At 61.4% G+C, this 19,785-nt stretch overlaps 1 protein-coding gene across 5 annotated transcripts in view; it reads left to right on the top strand.

The window, feature by feature from the left end:
* Positions 1 to 16,207, top strand: part of LOC121151742 (phospholipid-transporting ATPase ABCA3) — a 32,856-nt gene extending 16,649 nt beyond the window's left edge. For 3 of the 5 annotated variants that reach the window (XM_040973517.1, XM_040973518.1, XM_040973516.1), the window contains 22 exons: positions 997 to 1,178; positions 3,087 to 3,227; positions 3,558 to 3,687; positions 4,253 to 4,407; positions 4,605 to 4,760; positions 5,169 to 5,379; positions 5,645 to 5,795; positions 6,391 to 6,489; positions 7,116 to 7,302; positions 8,115 to 8,418; positions 9,124 to 9,397; positions 10,102 to 10,306; positions 10,519 to 10,738; positions 10,948 to 11,106; positions 11,728 to 11,900; positions 12,235 to 12,363; positions 12,450 to 12,644; positions 13,469 to 13,656; positions 14,270 to 14,440; positions 14,675 to 14,865; positions 14,986 to 15,059; positions 15,493 to 16,207. In XM_040973517.1, the coding sequence (XP_040829451.1) occupies positions 997 to 1,178; positions 3,087 to 3,227; positions 3,558 to 3,687; positions 4,253 to 4,407; positions 4,605 to 4,760; positions 5,169 to 5,379; positions 5,645 to 5,795; positions 6,391 to 6,489; positions 7,116 to 7,302; positions 8,115 to 8,418; positions 9,124 to 9,397; positions 10,102 to 10,306; positions 10,519 to 10,738; positions 10,948 to 11,106; positions 11,728 to 11,900; positions 12,235 to 12,363; positions 12,450 to 12,644; positions 13,469 to 13,656; positions 14,270 to 14,440; positions 14,675 to 14,865; positions 14,986 to 15,059; positions 15,493 to 15,624 (3,827 nt within the window). In that variant the 3' untranslated portion in view covers positions 15,625 to 16,207. Of the gene's footprint in view, positions 1 to 996; positions 1,179 to 3,086; positions 3,228 to 3,557; positions 3,688 to 4,252; positions 4,408 to 4,604; positions 4,761 to 5,168; positions 5,380 to 5,644; positions 5,796 to 6,390; positions 6,490 to 7,115; positions 7,303 to 8,114; positions 8,419 to 9,123; positions 9,398 to 10,101; positions 10,307 to 10,518; positions 10,739 to 10,947; positions 11,107 to 11,727; positions 11,901 to 12,234; positions 12,364 to 12,449; positions 12,645 to 13,468; positions 13,657 to 14,269; positions 14,441 to 14,674; positions 14,866 to 14,985; positions 15,062 to 15,492 lie in introns of those variants that run through there. The other 2 variants (XM_040973519.1, XM_040973520.1) reach the window with 2 other exon arrangements.
* The last annotated feature ends 3,578 nt before the right edge of the window (positions 16,208 to 19,785 follow it).

Genomic DNA, 19,785 nt, shown 5'->3' on the forward strand with positions numbered 1-19,785 from the left:
GCAGGGAGCTGGATCAGAGGTGGAGCACCTGGGACTTGAACCAGCACCACAGACAGTGACTGCCCACTAGGCCACAGCATTGGTGCCTTAAATACTTTTTTAAAAGCTATTTCCGGGCCCGGCGCGGTGGCGCAGTGGTTAAGGTCCTCGCCTTGCACGCCCGAGATCCCATATGGGCGCTGGTTCTAATCCCGGCAGCCCCGCTTCCCTTCCAGCTCCCTGCTTGTGGCCTGGGAAAGCAGTCGAGGACGGCCCAAAGCTTTGGGAACCTGCACCCGCGTGGGAGACCCGGAAGAGGCTCCTGGCTTCGGATCGGCATAGCACCGGCCGCTGTGCTCACTTGGGGAGTGAACCATCGGACGGAAGATCTTCCTCTCTGTCTCTCCTCTCTGTATATCCGCCTTTCCAATAAAAAAAAATAATAAAAATAAATCTTTAAAAAAAAAAAAAAGCTATTTCCAAAGAGGACTGTTCCTCTACACTCCAAAGTTCTGCCGTGAGTTTCCTTAAGCAGACGAACTCATTGTCTGAACGTAGACACTGACATGACTGGAGAGCCACCATTTCCCTCAGGGTCCAGGGTCCTCGAGCCGGCCAGGATGGGCGGGACACACCAATCCCAGACACCTTGGGGCTGCCACCGCGGCACGCTCCATTAGGTCGCACTTTTTACATGTGTGCGTGGGTTCCTGCGTGTGGTTTTGTGTATCTGCGTACATATTGGTTGTATGCTGTGTGTATGTCTTTCCACACACACGTGTTTATGCTATGTGTGTATGTGTGATATCAATTAAGTTTGCATGTGTCTCATCAGTAATGAGCTTCGGCTGGCAGGGAACTTGGGATTTTTTGTTGTCCTAAAGATGTGGAGAAAGTTCCCAGACTTGTTAGGAAGCTGTCGGGCCAGAGTCGGCTGCCTTCGCAGTGCCGGGGGCGGGGAGAGGAGACGCCTGGGACGTCAGGTCGTGTAGGGCTTTTCTTCCTGGTACTCTCCAGGCACGGGCATCCAGTGGCGAGACCTCCTGAGCCCAGTCAATGTGGACGACGACTTCTGCTTTGGGCAAGTGCTGGGGATGCTGCTGCTGGACTCCATGCTGTACGGCCTGGTCACCTGGTACGTGGAGGCCGTCTTCCCTGGGCAGTTCGGCATGCCCCAGCCATGGTACTTCTTCGTCATGGTGAGTGCCTGTGTCCGTCCAGGCTGAGGTTTGCCTGGACCCCCTGCGAGCCCCTGCCATGTGGTACCTACATGGGCTGGGAGAGAAAGCCCTGCCCTGCTTCCAGGTGCCCAAGGAGAGGATTCACAGCAGGAGACCGCAGACTGACGTTCATGGCGTCTGCTGCCCCATCCCGTCTCCTTGCCCAGGAGGCGTATTTCACAGGGTTTTCCACCCACAAAACCATGCAGGTTTAAATGGCTGCCTATGGCTGGAGCACGGAGGGCCTCCCGTCCTGAGGGGTGACTCTGCGGGCACCTGGGTGCCACATGGGCCTGGGCTGCATTCATTTTACAAAGGTGGGGTTGTAACAAAAAATGCTTGACATACACCTGAAGCTAATAACACTTCTTAAATGCTTTAAATATATGTATGAGTATTTATACTATGGCTTTAGGGTTTTGTCTAAGCATACATATGAATGCTGTTCTATTTATATATTTAAGATCGGTTTGGGGCCCAGCACGATAGCCTAGCAGCTAAAGTCCTTGCCTTGAACGCACCGGGATCCCATTTGGGCGCCAGTTCTAATCCCGGCAGCCCTGCTTCCCATCCAGCTCCCTGCTTGTGGCCTGGGAAAGCAGTGGAGGACGGCCCAAAGCTTTGGGACCCTGCACCCAAAGAGGCTCCTGGCTCCTGACTTCGGATCGGCACAGCACCGGCCGTTGCGGCCGCCTGGGGAATGACTCAGTCCTCGGAAGATCCTCCTCTCTGTCTATCTGCCTTTCCAATAAAAATAAATAAATCTTTAAAACAAATGAACAAAAAAAGATTGTTTTTATTTGTTTGAAAGGCAGAGTGGCAGAGAGGGTGAGGCAGAACCGGATCTTCCAACTGCTGGTTCACTCTCCAGGTGACCTCAACAGTCAGGGCCGAGGCTGAGGCCTCCAGGTCGGCTGTGGGTGCAGGGCCCTGGCGTCCCCCGCCTTCCCAGGAGCGCCGTGGGAAGCCGCGCCAGCAGACAGCCGCCTGTCATTGAGGCCATTTGGAGAATGTGCCGGCGGACGATCTCATTCCTTTTGATCTCTAACTCTGCCTTTCAAATAAGTCAGATCCACCCGTTTGTGCTGGGACTGGGTCCAGCTTTTCGGAAGGCAGTTTAGCTTGCTGCATGGCAGCACCAGTCCCCGGTTGTTTTGTTTTTTAACATCTGCTTTTAAGTAGGTTTGTGTATCTAAGTGTACACCTTTTGGGGGATCCAGTTCATTATGGTGGCTTCCAGTCGTCCCTCCCAGGTGTGCACCCCAGTGTGTTCAACTCCTGCCCTTTCACTCCCTTCATGCTTGGGTTGGACAGACAGCATCGCACTGGTGCCTCAACCCCGGGTGGCCAGAGGCACCCATTTCTTTACTATTCGGAAAAATGTCGCAGCCGAACCATGGTGTTTGGTAACGTGAAGCACACTCTGAATTCAGGGTCGCTGTGTGTGGGACCGTGTTCCTCCAGCGGAATGCAGTGATCTGGGCACAGCGACAGGGCTGGATATGCCAGGCGGCCCCCACCCCCTGCCCCAGCTCACCCGCCACCATGCACCACCCCTGTGGAGGGACGCCTTGTACCTCTGCCCCAAGGCAGAGGCCTCTCCCTGATCTTCGGGGTTCACGTGCAGCTTGAGCGGTGAGGCATGTGGGATGCACTGAGACTGGGCTGCTCTCCTGGGCACCCCTTTTCCTCGGTGTCACATGCAAGCCTGCAAGTGACTCTTGCATCAACCTTCCAGCCCGGAAATGTGAGGCTCCAAATTGGGAGTGGGCTGGGCTGGGCTCCCGCTCTGCTTCCCCAGCAGGCAAGGACACGGTGGGCACCCCGCATGTGTCTACTCGTTGGCTTGTTCATCACCTGGAAAGTGACACACCTGTCCCCACGCAGCCCTCCTACTGGTGCGGGAGCCCCAGGACAGCCAGGGGGAAGGAAGAGGACGCCGACCCCCAGAAGGCCATCCCCACGGAGTACTGTGAGGCTGAGCCCGAGGCCCTGCTGGCTGGCATCAAGATCAAGCATCTGTCCAAGGTACCATGTGCCTGTGAGGCCAGGCCGCTTGCAGGTGCCCTGCTTGCTCCCCAGTGCCGGAGGAGGAAGGGCAGTGCCCCCAGCTGCTCTCTGCCTGGTTCTCTGGGCACAGCCCCCGTGTCCCTGTCGGCTGTGCCTAGTGTGGGTCAGCACACGTAGCTCGTCCTGCTTAGCTGTCCTGGACACCTTGTCGTCGTGCGTCCCCAGTCCCCCCCCCCACACCAGGACACTCACATGGGAGCAGGGAGTGGCCGGAGATAGCAGTAAGACGTAGAGGCCACTGCACCCCAGGGCCCTGGGCATCCAGGGCAACCTCTGCCTTTCCCACAGGTGTTTCAGGTGGGGCACAAGGACAGAGCAGCTGTCAGAGACCTGAGCCTGAACCTGTACGAGGGGCAAATCACTGTCCTACTGGGCCACAATGGTGCGGGCAAGACCACCACCTTGTCCATGCTCACAGGTGAGGGGCAGCTTTGTGCACCCTTGCTCGGCACCAGCCCGATCTCTGCCACAGCTCCCAGCCCTCCAGGGGTGAGCCCCAGTCCCTGAGCCCAGAGGGCTACATGGCGACCTTCAATCCCCCTTCCTTGGTGAATACTCCAGCCCAGTGGGGTCAGTAAAAGACCACCAGGCCACCTGAAGCCAGACGAGAGCAGGCGCACTCCATGTCGGTCTCATCCTGGCCAGTGCCCTGGCCTGTCACACGGTCCTCCCCGTCAAGGCTTCCACATCACCGCAAGTGCCAGAGCCCTCAGCCAGCAGCCCTGGCTCAGCTCTGGGGCCTGGGCTGCACATTTGAGATAGCTGACACTCTGGGCTTCTCGTCCTTAGCAAGCTGGGATACCCTGGTCATGGCTGCGTCCCTCTCCCTCAGCAGGCCCCCGGCAGCCCAACCTGGTGGACAGCGGGGGAGGGGGGTCACCCATGAGTCAAACAGGGAGACCAAGTGGCGTGACTGGGGCAGGCCCTGCCGGCTCTGATACTTAGGATTCTCACGCCGCTGGGGCACCTTCTGCTTGGTCCAGGTCTCTTTCCCCCCACCAGTGGACAGGCATACATCCGCGGCTACGAGATCTCCCAGGACATGGCTCGCATCCGCAAGAGCCTGGGCCTGTGCCCCCAGCACGACATCCTGTTTGACAACCTCACGGTGGCCGAACATCTTTCCTTTTATGCTCAGGTGAGCTGTAGGGGCAGGGGCCCCTTGGCTGGTGGACTCGGCTTTCCTGGGCGGGGGGCCTCCGGGGCCTGCCGTGAGCTTTCAGGAGCTGGGACAATAGGGGCGTGAGACAGACTCCATCGGCCGGGAGCCTGCTGGGGTGGGGCTGGCCTCACCACACGGCCTGCCCCATCTCTCTTTGGTTGCTGTGGTCTCAGCTGAAAGGCTTGTCGCGCCACAAGTGCCCCGAGGAGGTCAAGCAGATACTGCATGTGCTCGGCCTGGAGGACAAGCGCCACACCCGGTGCAAGCTGCTGAGTGGGGGCATGAAGCGCAAGCTGTCCATCGGCATCGCCCTCATCGCGGGCTCCAAGGTACGGGGCCTCGGGGGCAGGCGCAGCGGGCAGGAGGGCGCAGGCGCAGCGGGCAGGAGGGCGCAGGCGCAGCGGGCAGGAGGGCGCAGGCGCAGCGGGCAGGAGGGTGCAGGCGCAGCGGGCTGGAGGGCGCAGGCGCAGCGGGCAGGAGGGCGCAGGCGCAGCGGGCTGGAGGGCGCAGGCGCAGCGGGCTGGAGGGCGCAGGCGCAGCGGGCAGGAGGGCGCAGGCGCAGCGGGCTGTAGCTCTTCTTGGCTTTCGCGATGACTCAGGTATCTCAGCCATAGATACCCTCATCGCGGGCTCCAAGGGACAGGGCTCCACATGTACAGGATGCCAACCAAGTCTAGCTCAAGGAACCGGCCGGCCAACCTGGGCCTAGGGTGTCTGCACCTGCTTCCCATGCCCAGGTGCTGATGCTGGACGAGCCCACCTCGGGCATGGACGCCATCTCCAGGAGGGCTGTCTGGGACCTGCTGCAGCAGCAGAAAAGTGACCGCACCATCCTGCTGACCACCCACTTCATGGACGAGGCTGACCTGCTAGGGGACCGCATTGCCATCATGGCCAAGGGGGAGCTGCAGTGCTGTGGGTCCCCGCTGTTCCTCAAGCAGAAATATGGTGAGCATGAGTGAGAGGGTGGGCAGTCCTCTTGCCGCCTACCATGTGGTCAGTGCTGCTGGCCTGCTGTGCTCAGGCCAATGCTCCTTGCTTGTGTTCAGGAAAGGCCCTGAGCTCAGACTGCGAGAGGCCTCCCCCAGGCTCCCTGCTCCGATGCCCTCCACCCCTGACTGGCCAGCCTCTTTTCCCTGCACCTACCGAGACCCCAGTGTGTCTGGGAGGAGTAGGGGCACCCCCAAAGCCTCACGCCAGCCACATGTCCTAGGCGCTGGGTACCACATGACGTTGGTGAAGGAGCCGCACTGCAACCCTGCCAGCGTCGTGCAGTTGGTGTGTCATCACATCCCCAATGCCACACTGGAGAGCAACGTGGGCGCCGAGCTCTCCTTCATCCTCCCCAAGGAGAGCACACACAGGTACCCCCCAGGAAGGCTCCCGGCCACCCACCCGCCTCTGTCAGGCCAGACACTCAGCCCCGCCCTGGGCCCCACAGTCAGCTTCCTTGCTGGGGCCCAGCGTGCCCGGCCTCCTGGGCAGAGCTGGCTCATTCGGAGGCGCCCAGAGCTCACCAGGTCTGGCTGCTGCCTTTCCATGCCCATGCTGCATTGGGGGAGCCGCTCGTCTGTGTCGTCTGCCGGGGTGCGGACAAGGCCTGCGCTGTCCTGTCCGTGTCTGCTCTCCACAAGCACCCGCAGTGTCCCCCAGGAGGTTACAAAGAAAGGGGGTGTCCGTTCCTGTGCCAGTCAGTGTGACGCTAAAGTAGCAATAAAAAAAAACACAGAGGGAGCCGAGCCGTTTGAGCTGGACTTTCTGTAATTGTCTTTCAATGGCATTTTAGGGCCTTGGCTGTCCTTCACCCCTCCCCACACCTACAAGAAGAGGGTTCTCCAGGCGGACCGCCCAGGAGGCAGACCGCCCAGGAGGCGGACCACCCAGGAGGCGGACCACCCAACAGGCGGACCGCCCAGGAGGCCTCAGAGAGACCCTCCTCACTCTGGGTCCCTTCTCCAGGTTTGAAAGTCTCTTTGGCAAGTTGGAGAAGCAGCAGAAGGAGCTGGGCATCGCCAGCTTCGGGGCCTCCGTCACCACCATGGAAGAGGTCTTCCTCCGGTCGGTACAACCAGCTTTGGGTCACTTGGACTTGGCACTGGGGGTGAAGGTTCAGAAGCAGTGAGCTGCTGCCCAGTTGTTCATGGGTCCACTGGATGGGCAGTAACCTCAGAAAGTCCATCTGCTCCGGCAAGCAAGATCCCAGGAGAGGTGGCCCCGTGGAGGCTGTCCCCAAGAACCTTGTAATCTCAGGGGCAGCCTGCATAACCAGGGCATGGCATGGGCCGCCCCAGGAAAGCCCTGACTGTGGGGACCAAGGCTCAGGGGTTCTCGGGCTTCCGTGTGGCACCAACCTGGCACCTACTGTCCTGCCACCTCAGTGCCTGCTCCTGCTGTCACCCTGCCTTTGGCAGTGAGTGCTCCAGACCACATCTCCCACCACCAGGGCTGGCTGAGTGATGAGCCCTCCACAGTGCCGCCCCATGCCCTACGCCCCCTCCCTCCCCAGGCTCGTCCAGCTGTGCCCAGCTGGTGTTCCTGCTGAATGAGTGGGCAGCCAGGCTCACAGATGGACAGACAAGCCCATGAGTCCACTGGTGGTCTCCTTCAGGCCCTCTGACCTCAGCCCTGCCCCTGCCTGGGCAGAGGGGCTGGACTAGAGCGGTGCCCGTGTGTGCCCATCGCAGGGTCGGCAAGCTGGTAGACAGCAGCATGGACATCCAGGCCGTCCAGCTTCCTGCCCTGCAGTACCAGCACGAGAGGAGGGCCAGTGACTGGGCTCTGGACAGCAACCTGTGTGGACTCTTGGACCCAACGGACGGCGTTGGCAGCCTCATCGAGGAGGAGCCCACCATGCTCAAGCTCAACAGTGGGGTAGGAGCTCCGTGCCGGGCTGCATGGGGCTGGTGCGAGGAGCTCCGACTTCCCCAGCTGCTCATGGCCAGGAGGGATCCTTGAAAGGAGATGTGGGTTTCAGAAGAGTGCCTGCCAGCAGCAGAGGGGGACCCCCTCCCCTTCCCCTGCCCCTGTGCAAGGGTGTATTCCCTGCCCCCTGCAGGCTCGGGTTCTAGCAGAGCCGTTGATATTCCCCAGGGCCCTGACGTGGGCGCTCAGGTTGGATAGAACCTTTGCTTCTGAGGTCAGCCCGTGCCCAGCCCTGTGCAACCTCGGCAGCTCAGCCAACTGGCAGGTGGTCCAGTTTTTGCTTCATGGGCAGGAGACTGAGGCCCCTGGCCAAAGTCAAGTGGTCTTCCTGTGGCATCACTGGGGTCTACTCGCCAGATAGCCTGACCCTAGGCACCAGTGATCCTGGGCACCCGACCCTGGGCCCCAAGGCCATTTAGGGGTCTGTTCGCCAGGTGGCCTGACCCTGGGCACCCAACCCCGACCCCGATGCTACCCAGGCTTACAAACTGTAAAGGTTCCGGAAAGGTGGCTGGGGAGGTTGGTCCACCTGGGGTCTGCAGCCAGCAGCAAGGGGAAGGGAGAGCGTCTTAGGCGCTCCCCCAGCCACCCTGGGAGCCCATGTCTGCCATAACTCCCCCGCCGTGCTGAGTTCCAGAAGCCCGAGTGCCAGCTGCTGAGCTTCTCTAGACCCCTTCTGGGGACCCCGATGATTCTCAGTGTGGCTGGGGGTGCCACGTGGGGCAGGTGAGCTCAGATACTGGGTTCTGTCTTCCACACAGCTGGCTCTGCACTGGCAGCAGTTCTGGGCCATGTTCCTGAAGAAAGCCACCTACAGCTGGCGGGAGTGGAAGATGCTGGCCGCCCAGGTCCTTGTGCCCCTGACGGTTGTCACCTTGGCCCTTCTGGCCATTAACTACTCTTCCGAGATGTTGGATGACCCCCTGCTGCAGCTGACCCTCAGCGAGTACGGCCGCACCGCCGTGCCCTTCTCTGCCCCTGGGGCCTCCAGGCTGGGCCAGCAGCTGTCGGAGCATCTGAAGGACATGCTGCAGGCTGAAGGACAGGAGCCCCGAGAGGTGCTGGGTAAGGCGCGGGGGACAGACAGTGCACAGGCTCCGGATGCTGCAGATGTCCCCCCTGGGAAAGGGGAGTGGCACCCTAAGTTAAAGGATGTGCTCTGGCAGGGCCTCCCCGGGGATGTTCACTCCTTCAAGTGTGACTTTTGGGATGACAGCAAGACATTCCATGGTCATGGTCTTGATTGCTTGCTGTGCCCTTCCTGGCCACAGCCTCCTCCGGGAGGCAGCTTGCCCACCGGCAGCTGGGCTCAGAGGTGCCCCAGGTCTGAGAACAAGCCGGGCTCTGATGGAACGGGATGGAAGTTCCACAGCTCACCATCTACCTCTTGAGCAGTACGGTGGACGTTCAGCAGACACTGAGACCTTGGCAGAGCTCAGAATGTCCTGAGCTGCCCGCTGGCATTGCTGCAGGCACCGCTGACCAGGGAAGAGCCCCAGCTGGACCTTGCCCGCAGCGGCCCCCTGACCCACGCACTGAGGTGGCACTGTGCCCTAACTGGACCCTGCCCACACTAGGCCCTCGAGCCGCACAGTGAGGTGGCACTGTGCCCTTGCTGGTCCCTGCCCGCAGCGACCCCCTGACCCACGCACTGAGGTGGCACTGTGCGCTAACTGGACCCTGCCCACACTAGGCCCTCGAGCCGCACAGTGAGGTGGCACTTTGCCCTTGTTGGCCCCTGCATCTCCTGACTTGGCTGTCGCTCCCCAGGTGACCTGGAGGAGTTCCTTATTTTCAGGGCCTCAGTGGAGGGGGGCGGCTTTAACGAGCGGTGCCTGGTGGCCACGTCATTCAGAGATGTGGGTGAGAAGATGGTGGTCACCGCCTTGTTCAACAACCAGGCGTACCACTCTCCTGCCACTGCTCTGACCGTCGCAGACAACCTGCTGTTCCGGCTTCTGTGCGGCCCCCGGGCCTCCATCGTGGTCTCCAACTACCCCCAGCCCCGGAGCGCCCTGCAGGTCGCCAAGGACCAGTTCAGCGAGTATGTGCAGTCCACACTCCCTCCCTGGGATTGCCTGCCCACCTGGCTGGCACTGCCAGGTGTCTACACGCACAAGGGTTTCTGTCCCCCAAAGCCCTGCAGTATCTGGGTCCCCTGTCAACCTGCCCCTCTTGAGCGGCCCTTTTCACCTGTCTCCAGGGGTTTTGGTGAGTCCAAGCTTCCAGCAGGGTCAGCCTCGGGGTGGAGCTGGCAGGGCACAGTGTGAGCTATAGGGTCAGCCTCAGGTGGAGCTGGCAGGGCAGTGTGAGCTGTAGGGTCAGCCTCAGGTGGAGCTAGCAGGGCACAGTGAGCCAGCGCAAAGACTGGTTAATTTTGCTGGGTGGCTTTAGTGGCTTTAGCAGATATGAGTGAGTTAGTGTGGAACTTGCCCCCTTACCATCTCGCTCAGGGGCTGATGGGCATATTCAGTGAACATTCTGGAAGTGGAGCTCAGGACCTGCTGGGCTCAGTCTCTGTGGCTATTCAGGAGTGCCCTGGCGGGTCTGGCCATGGGATGCAGCTGCGGGGAGTCAGTGGGGACCCGAAGTGCCCAGGAAAAGCCTTCCCAGGTTCCTGGCTCCAGCTTTGCCTCCTCAGCCCCCTCTAGTGGTGCGGCCGCTGCACTGCAGGCTTGAACCATCGCGGGATTTGGGGTGAGGGCGGCCCTGGCCTTGACCCAGCCGTCCTGTGCTCTGTACCCCTAGGGGCCGGAAGGGCTTTGACATCGCTCTCAATCTGCTCTTTGCCATGGCCTTCCTGACCAGCACATTCTCCATCCTGGCGGTCAGTGAGAGGGCTGTGCAGGCCAAGCACGTCCAGTTCGTGAGCGGCGTCCATGTGGCTACCTACTGGCTCTCAGCTCTGCTGTGGGACCTCATTTCCTTCCTGGTCCCGAGCCTGCTGCTGCTTGTGAGTCAGGAAGTCCCTCCCGCAGGTCTCGGGGTGGGGGTTCACCCTAAGGAGACCTGCACAGACCTGGAGCCAGATGGGACATCTGAGCTAGGGCTCCGTCAGGAGCCAGGGCCAAGAGGGGCCGACGGGGCAGGGCCCAACGGGGCAGGGCCCGATGGGGTAGAGCCCAATGGGCGGCCCCTTCCCTGACCGCTGTGTGCCATGGGCAGGCGGTGTTCCGGGCCTTTGATGTGCGCGCCTTCGCGTGGGAGGGCCGGGCGGCTGACACGCTGCTGCTGCTGTTGCTGTACGGCTGGGCCATCATCCCCCTCATGTATCTGCTGAGCTGCCTCTTCTCCAGTGCGGCCACTGCCTACACCCGCTTGACCATCGTCAACATCCTGTCGGGCGTCGCCACCTTCCTCATGGTTACCATCATGCGCATCCCAGGTGGGAGCACGCAGCCCTCCCCAGGGCACCCCTGCCTGGCCAGCCACAGCAGGCCTCTGCAGTGTCCCTGCCGTGTGCAGTGACGACAGAGCCAGCCAGGGCCCCCTGGGAGCTGCCGCCTCGCTAGGCCTGCTAGTGGGGACCAGGCCCTAGCCCGGGAGGTCCCTGACTGGCGCTTTGCTGCCTGTGCCTGTGTCTCCTCACCACAGCGGTAAAGCTAGAAGAACTTTCCAGAACGCTGGATCATGTTTTCCTGGTGCTGCCCAACCACTGCCTGGGGATGGCGGTCAGCAACTTCTACGAGAACTACGAGACCCAGCGCTACTGCACATCCTCAGAGATCGCTGCCCGCTACTGCAAAAAGTACAGTGAGTGTCCCACGCTGGCCACAGCGGCCACAGCCCAGGGTTCCTCTGCTGGCCTTCCAAGCGGCCGGCTTTCCATGCTGTGCCCCGGTGTGGCTTCTGCTCTGTCCAGCCGTCCCTGTGTCCTGAGGCATTCAGGGGTCCAGGCTCAAGGGCGAATCAGGGGCGGGCCCGTTGCCCCCTCAGGGAGCTCCGGACCACCCCGACAGGTGGCCGTGTCCCTTCTGTCTTCATGTGACCCCTTCCTCAGGTCTGCGTCTCCAATCTCGCTCTGTTCCCCTAAGAGTATCAGTTGACCGTACAAGTCGCAGATGAGGGGGTGGGACTTGGCCCTGCACAGGTTTGACCAAGTCTCCACGGCATGTCAGATGGGAACGCTGTGGCCACCTGCAGACCCCTGGGCACCCTCGGCTGGCCCAGTCCTGTGTCTGTCACTCCAAGGACTGGGCCAGCCGTTGCTGTTTGTGTGCTGTCCCCTACTCGAAGCCATTGCTGCACACAGTGCCCAGCCGGAGGAAGCGGGTGTGTGAGTGGACGCAGCGTGCTGAGACGCACCTCACATGGTGGGAGGCCGGATGGACACAGGGTGTAGAGTGGGGCCCACGTCTCCCCTGTTCCCCACAGACATCGTGTACCAGGAGAACTTCTACGCGTGGAGCGCCCCCGGGGTCGGCAGGTTCGTGACCTCCATGGCCGCCTCAGGGTGTGTCTACCTCAGCCTGCTCTTCCTCATCCAGACCAACCTGCTGTGGAGGCTGAGGAACGCCGTGTGTGCCTTGCGGAGAAGGCGGACACTAGTGAGTGGCCGCCAGGAGCTCGGGACGCTAGCCACAAGCCCCATGTGCTTCGTCTGAGCGTCCCCATCCCCGACCAGGTCCCGGGGACTGCCTCCTTTCCCCCAGACCCGTCACTGCAGTCAGCCTTGGGGGCCTGAGTTAGTACTCTGTAGGACCCAATGAGACGTCTGTGTCCCTGCCCTCCTCCTTGCTTCCTGCCTGCAGGGCCTGAGCTGGGGCGAGGATCTCCATTCCAGCAACCCACCCCAGGTCGACCCCCAGCCCTGCCCCATCTCCCTCCAAAGAGGGGCCTAGGCTGGGATTCACCAGTGCCGTCTGGGTCTCGAACCTCCAGGCAGAGCTGTGCGCCCAGACAGCGCTGCTTCCCGAGGACCAAGACGTGGCTGATGAGAGGGACCGGGTCCTGGCCCCCAGCCCAGACCGCCTGCTGGACGCACCACTTGTCATCAAGGAGCTGTCCAAGGTGACGCAAGGCCCGTCCTGCCCCTTCCTGTCCCCGCCTGACCCCGGGGTCTCTTCACCGCAGGCTGACCACGGGCATTCTTGCAGGTGTATGACCAGCGGACGCCCCTTCTCGCCGTGGACAGGATCTCTCTTGCGGTCCAGAGGGGGGAGTGCTTCGGCCTGCTTGGCTTCAATGGGGCTGGGAAAACCACCACGTTCAAGATGCTGACCGGGGAGGAGTCCATCACTGCTGGGGACGCCTTTGTCGGGGGTCACAGCATCCGCTCTGCCATTGGGAAGGTGGGGAACAAGGCGGGGGACAGGGCTGTCTCTGGCTCCTGGTAGGCATAGTCAGCAGTGTTGGCTGGTGGGACTCACCCCAGCAGGTGGGAAGAACAGAAGAGGCTGGCCCAAAAGGAAAGCATGTCCAGTTCTGGTGCAGTGGACACCTTGCATCCAGACAGGATGAGTGAGTGTGGTGAAGAGGCCACACAGGAGACTGGGGCTCAGCACAGGGTCCCCACACTGGGCTGAGCACGCAGGCTGAGGGTAGCCTGGGAAGGCATCCTGCCGCTTAGCCCAGCGTACACCAGGGAGAAGGGACAGCAAGGTTCCTGTGACCAGGAGGTGGCTGCCAGGTCCCCCCTGGTGTGCACACACGTTCAGGCCCAGGCCTCCCAGGGTCTCCAGGACTGGGCTCTGAGCCTGCAGGCAGGGTCATATTTCCACACAGGAGATTCACAGCCCCTGAAGGGAACCATCCCACAGGCTGATAGGAAGCAGTTAGAACATGCAAAAGGCCAAGAGCCACTGTTGCTGGGATCAGTGGGGCGGCTAGCCACAGCACCCCTGGGTTCCGGAAGGGAGAGAGAATGGGAACTGACTATAACCTGAGCAAGGAGTGGCCAAGCAAGCTGGGTTTGAAGCAAGTGCTGGAGGCCTCAGTGGGCAGCTCTGCTCGCTGGCCCCCTCTGCTGGCGGAGAGCCTCCCTGCACCAGCCGGGTCTTGGTGTCCAGGCCCTCTGCCTGGCTCTCCCACCAGCAACCCTAGACACATGAGAAACATCCTCCAAAGGATGGCTTCCTTCTGACCCGCTCCCTCCGGGGCTGTGTCCTAACCCCAGGTGCGGCAACGGATTGGCTACTGCCCCCAGTTTGATGCCCTGCTAGACCACATGACCGGCCGGGAGATGCTGGTCATGTACGCTCGACTCCGTGGCATCCCCGAGCGCCATATCGAGGCCTGTGTGGAAAACACTCTGCGGGGCCTGCTTCTGGAGCCACATGCTGACAAGCTGGTCAGGACGTACAGGTGCGACCCTCGTCAGCCTCATCCCTGGCCCTGGGCCACCTGGCTGAAGCCAGGGTCCCCCTCAGCCGCCCTGGCCCATCCAGCTAGAGCTGGCCTGCCCCTCGGCCTCCCTGACCCACCCAGCCGGGTCCCCCTCGGCCTCCCTGACCCACCCAGCCGGGTCCCCCTTGGCCTCCCTGACCCACCCAGCCGGGTGCCCCTCGGCCTCCCTGACCCACCAAGCTGGGTGCCCCTCGGCCTCCCTGACCCACCCAGCCGGGTCCCCCTCAGCCGCCTTGACCATGTCTGGGTTCTGCTCAGCACAGAGCTAGGAGTGACTACAGCAGGCCAGTTGCCTGAGCCCACAGCCCTAGGACTGGGCAGGGATTGGGCAGCATGGTCCAGGCAAGGCCAACATTCAGAGCCTGTCCCGACACCAGAGGCAAGGCCAGTGTATATGGGGGCACTCCTGCTCTGCATGTGGTCCGGGACCCTGCTCCCGCCAGAGCCTCTCCCCTGGCTGTCACTGGGCAGTGGGGCCTGGGCTGCTTCCCCTGGCCCAGTCACTGGGCAGCGGGGCCTGGGGAGTCTCTTGCTGTCAGTCTGACCCTGTACCTGTCACACGCCACCCCAGTGGGGGGAACAAGCGCAAGCTGAGCACGGCCATTGCCCTCATCGGAGAGCCCGCCGTCATCTTCCTGGACGAGCCGTCCACTGGCATGGACCCTGTGGCCCGGCGCCTGCTCTGGGACACCGTGGCCCGCGCCCGCGAATCCGGCAAGGCCGTCATCATCACCTCCCACAGGTAGAGCCGGGGGTCCCCGTGGGTCAGTGAGAGAGCAGACGAGGCCGGGGAGGGCAGGCTCCGGGGTGGGCAGCAGGGCCTGTGCCTACCACAGACTCCCCGGCCCCTGGCCGTGGCCACACTCTGGAATGCCCTGACCTGGGCGTCGCCACCTTCCCGCCCACACAAGACCCCGGCGGTCAGGGTGGGTGGCGGCACCCCAGCCGTGTCTCAGGCCTCCACCCTTGTCCCCAGCATGGAGGAATGCGAGGCCTTGTGCACCCGGCTGGCCATCATGGTGCAGGGTCAGTTCAAGTGCCTGGGCAGCCCGCAGCACCTCAAGAGCAAGTTTGGCAGCGGCTACTCCCTACAGGCCAAGGTCAGGAGCAAGGGGCAGCAGGAGGCGCTGGAGGCGTTCAAGGCGTTTGTGGAGCTGACCTTCCCAGGTGTGTGCTGCCCTGCCTGAACCCCCGCCCCCAGCCACCGGGGCGAGGGTCCCTGTGCCCAGGCCGCCCTGCCCTAGCCCAGCATGGAGCTCACAGCAGCATGGTCTGATCTGTGTGCAGGAAGCATCCTGGAAGATGAGCACCAGGGGATGGTCCATTACCACCTGCCTGGCCATGGCCTCGGCTGGGCGAAGGTGAGCACAGGCCCGGGCCCTCGCTCTGACTGATGCCAGTGGGGACGGGGCGTGTCCCAGCCATCTCTCCAGGTTGAGTCTAGACTCTTTCCAGAATAAATCGCCTGATTTCCCCCTAAAACTCACCAGCAGACCTGCCAGCTCCTAAGTTTTATGCCTAGAACATTTGAGTGGAAAAGAATTGAATGCAATAGGAAAACTGACCAGGGAAGATGCAGCTGGCCCAAGGTCACACTCTGTGCTTGGAACAGAGCAGTAGCTTCTCCTGGGGGGCAGGACTGACCCCTTGGGCTCACTCCGGGGTGGGGGACTCTGGAGCCAGGCTGACAACGATCAAATCTTGGCAGGAGTGGCAGGCTGCCTGGTCCTGTTGCCAGGGAATTTGTAGAGCTGGGCCCCCGGTCCTCTGGCCAGTGACTGCTGTCCTCCACAGGTTTTTGGCATCCTGGAGAAAGCCAAGGAGAAATACGGCGTGGACGACTATTCTGTGAGCCAGATCTCATTGGAGCAGGTCTTCCTGAGCTTTGCACACCTGCAGCCACCCACCTCCGAGGAGGGGCGATGAGGGGGGCATGGTGGGAGGGACAGGAGCCAGGGCCTGTGCCACTGGTGTGCATCTGTCCCAGGGAGTCCTCCCGTCTTTCACTTTCACTCACTGTCTCCTGTGGTGGCTCTGAAGAGAAGCGAGACAGTCTGCACAGAACAGACTCAACGCACTGGCACCCTCCAGGGCAAGGCAGCCGGCAGGCCTCAGCTTCCCAGGCCCAGCCGCCGGGACTCACGCTGCCAGCCCAGACTTGGGTCTCCCAGGTGTGGGCAGGCAGGCATCCCCAGCGGAGCCTGGCAACTGGGTCTCTATAGGAGCTCACGCAGGGAAGGGGCCCGGCAGGCAGCATGGAGGAAGCGAGACCCCAGCAGGGATGAGGAGCAACCAGGCCCCCAGGCTGCTGGCAACGGGAGGCCACAGAGACAAGATGGCAGCATGGCTCGGGGCTGAGACTGCCCTCCAGGCACTGCCACCGCCAGCGTCCTGAAGTGGCTGACCCAGACCGGCAGCACTGTCCACCGCTCCCTTTAGGACAGTGGGGACCAGGGGTACCGAGCACACACTAAGCACATTGTCCAGAAAATAAAGGCTGTCTGTTTCAGACATGTCATGAGCTCCATCACTCACCCACCAATCCCAGCAGGAACCCCACTTTCCCCATGGCTGAGGGGGACAGCCACCAAACAGTGAACAGGTGGGTCCCTGTAGCGGGGGAGCAGCTGGCCCCTGGACACAAAGTTCTCTTCTAGAAGATTCTTCCTCAGTATTAGCTCCCTTATGTGTGCAGTGTCCTGAGGTTTTTCACAGCTTTATTTTGACTTAAGTCCCTGCATTTGGCATTACCTTACAATTCACCATTTTAGGAAAATTTCTTCTCCCTGTGGCCCTAGGGCACTTCTTATTTATACTTTTCTCAGTTTCTCAAACTTTTTTTTAAAAAGATTTATTTATTTTTATTACAAAGTCAGATTTATATAGAGAGGAGGAGAGACAGAGAAAAAGATCTTCTGTCTGACAATTTACTCCCCAAGTGACCGCAGTGGACGGTGCTGCGCCGACCTGAAGCCAGGAGCCAGGAACCTCCTCCAGGTCTCCACACAGGTGCAGGGTCCCAAGGCTTTGGGCCATCTTCAACTGCCCTCCCGGGCCACAGGCAGGGAGCTGGATGGGAAGCAGGTATTAGAACCGGCGCCCATTCGGGATCCTGGTGCTTTCAAGGCAAGGACTTTAGCCACTAGGCCACGCTGCTGGGCCAGTTTCTCAAACTTGATGAAAGTACAGGGAGCTTTCAGTAGCTTCCAACAGACAGATGTACAAAGAAGAGACACAGAGAGAAAGATCTTACATCCACTGGTTCACTCTCCAAGTGGTTGCAATGGCTGGAGCTGAGCTGACCTGCAGCCAGGAGCCAGGAGCCTCTTCTGGGTCTCCAGGATGGGTACAGGGTCATAAGGCTTTGGCCCATGGTGTACTGCTTTCCCAGGTCACAGGCAGGGAGCTGGATGGGAAGTGGAGCAGCTGGGACATGAGCTGGCGCCCACAGGAGGTAAATACAGAGATGGCTGGGAGGGAGCCCCATTGTGGATGCTCAGCTTGGCCTGAGTCACTTCCTCCAACACTCAAGGCACTGTCCCTCACTAGGCCCCAGGGCAGGCGGGCTGGGCAGCTCAACCAGAGCACCTGTTTCCTGTTGTCCCACCTGAGTGGCACTGTCCCCGTGACCGTACTGCTCACCTGGGCCAGCACAGCACTCACTGCACAGGCAGCTGTGCCCTCTGTATCCCCTGCCCCAACAAGGACCAGCCAGTGCCACCTGAGCCTGCGCTGCAAGTGGAGTTGTAAGGAGAGCTCTTGGGGTAGGTGGCCTGGCCCCACTGGAGCCCCAAGGGGCTGCCCTCCGTCCACGCCCCCACGGAGAAGACAGCCCACACACCCTCCTCCCCACGGCTATCATGAAAACCCCAGGACCTGGGCAGCCCTTGTCCTTCTCCCAAAAGAACCCTTAAAAGAGGGGGCCTCGGGGCTGGGGAGCAGGAGTCTGAGAGGGGGCAGCAAGCCTGGCCCTAGGCTTCCACAGGCCTCCCTCACACCCAGGAGGCAGGACAGCACTGGGGGGCCCCTCCTCACCGGCTGGGCCCTCCAGGCCTGGGCAGGCTGCAGCTGTGGGGTTGGCCCTGGGGAAGGGAGGACCCTGTCTCAATAGTTGCTCAGGCCCCCACACTGCCAGCATGGGGTGCCCCACCTAGTTGGCCTGTCCTGTGACACTGCAATGAAGTGCAACTAGCTGTCACTACCTCAGAAGTACATAAGAGGCTCCAGGGGTGCTCGGACCCCCACGTCCACTGCTCCAACCCTGGGACCCTCCAGAGGGCAGCCTGTGCTGCTGTCTAGGATAGTCTGGGGTGGCTGCTGTAGGAACCTCAGTCCCTGGCAACACCCGGGGGGACCCCATGAATCCAATCTGTCTAGGGCAAGATCACCCCAAACTGTGGGACTTCCCCTGCAGTCTGGTTAACCCAGGAGACCTCCGTTCCTCCTCAGACGGGCACCAGGCCTCAGAGACCATATGCTACCCAGGCCCCAGCCCCAAGGCTCCACCCTGCCTGCCACCCCTGCCCATCCAAAGCTGCTGGAGTTCACTGCCCTTTGCAGCACACCACAGGCTACCTGTGTGTGCAGAGGCAGAGGCAGCCCTTTCCTAAGGGTGCCCACGCTGCTGCGCCCCAGACTGCCGCTAGGGAAGGGGGCTGAAGACACTGGCCACAGCCTCAGCCCAGGCAGGACCCTCCAGCGTCAACCTTAGCAGGCTGGCACCAGGGCTGGGAGCACAGCGGAGTGGGTTCCCACCACTGAACCTCTGCCAGTCTCCAAGCGCCACAAGCCAGGCCGCTCAGTTTGTAGCTGCAAAGCTGGTGGCACATTTGATAACAGAATTAGTGATATTCAGAAACAAATCTCTCACCTCCCTGTGTGCCTGAATAAATCACGCTTTTAGATTTAATATAAAATGTGTTATTTTTGCTGTGCCAAATTATTAAAGAGCATTAAAAAAAATTTTTTTTTAGATTTTTTTATTGGAAAGTCAGATATACAGAGAGAAAGGCAGATTTCCAGAGAGGAGAGACAGAGATTCACTCCCCAAGTGGCTACAATGGCCAGAGCTCAGCCAATCCGAAGCCAGGAGCCTCCTCCAAATCTCCCACTTGGGTGCAGGTCCTAAGGCTTTGGGCCATCCTCGACTGCTTTCCCAGGACACGAGCAGGGAGCTGGATGGAAAGAGGGGCCACTGGGACACAAACCAGCGACCAGATGGGATCCCAGTGTGTGCCAACGTGAGGACCTTAGCCACTAGGCTGCCGCGCCAGGCACAATGCAAGGGAGAGCCTGCCCTCTCCCCACACCGGGGTCTGGGGCCTCTTTGGCCAGGCGCTTCAGGTGCTCCCCAAGTCGCCTTCAAGGCCCACCAAAGCCATCAACAAGCTGGGGACAGCAGCCTCGCACCAGACCTGCTTGTCCTCCTCCTCCTGCTCTGAGGGTTCCTCCCATGGGCGGGCCCCAGCAGGCAGGCTGCCCAGCTCCCCTGCCCCCCGGGGTGACGGGAGAAGGGCACCAGTGCCACGCCTGGATGGGGGAGGCAGTCAGCATGAGCCTGCTGGACGGCAACCCTGGCCCCAGGAGCGGGGAAGGGGACGCGAGGACACCGCTGGGCTCAGTCTGCCCTGTGTCCCTGAGGCCTGCCTCGCCTCTCCAGCCCCCTCCCGCCCTTTACCCAACCTCACACCCCGTCTCTTGTCCTCTCGTCTAACAGCCCACAGGTCAGGGAGGGCTGTGGTCTCCTTTCTCCAAAACCCCGGCTCGGAGCTGCCATCTGGGGCCGAGCACCCCCCCCCCGCCCTTCCACAAACTGTCACAGGACAAGGACTCCAGGAAGGTGGCCGGGGCTCAGCGGGGCCCCTCGGTGTGACCCGTCCCTCCCGGGCCTTCCTTCAGGGGCGGTCGGGGTGGCATGGCCTTCCGTGCACTCCGCCACCCCCGGCCCTTGCACCCAGATTCCAGCGCCCCTTTGGGCCTGCTCCCGGCTGCGACGCCATCTTCCCGCCCTCGGCTCCTTCCCTTCCTCCCCGCCTTGAGCTCCAGACTTCTCCGCCCCGCCGCGATCACAGTTCGAGTCCCGCGTGT

The sequence above is a fragment of the Ochotona curzoniae genome, unplaced genomic scaffold (assembly GCF_017591425.1).
Source record: "Ochotona curzoniae isolate NIBS_2020 unplaced genomic scaffold, NIBS_Ocur_1.0 contig_2321, whole genome shotgun sequence".
Lineage (NCBI taxonomy): Eukaryota > Metazoa > Chordata > Mammalia > Lagomorpha > Ochotonidae > Ochotona > Ochotona curzoniae.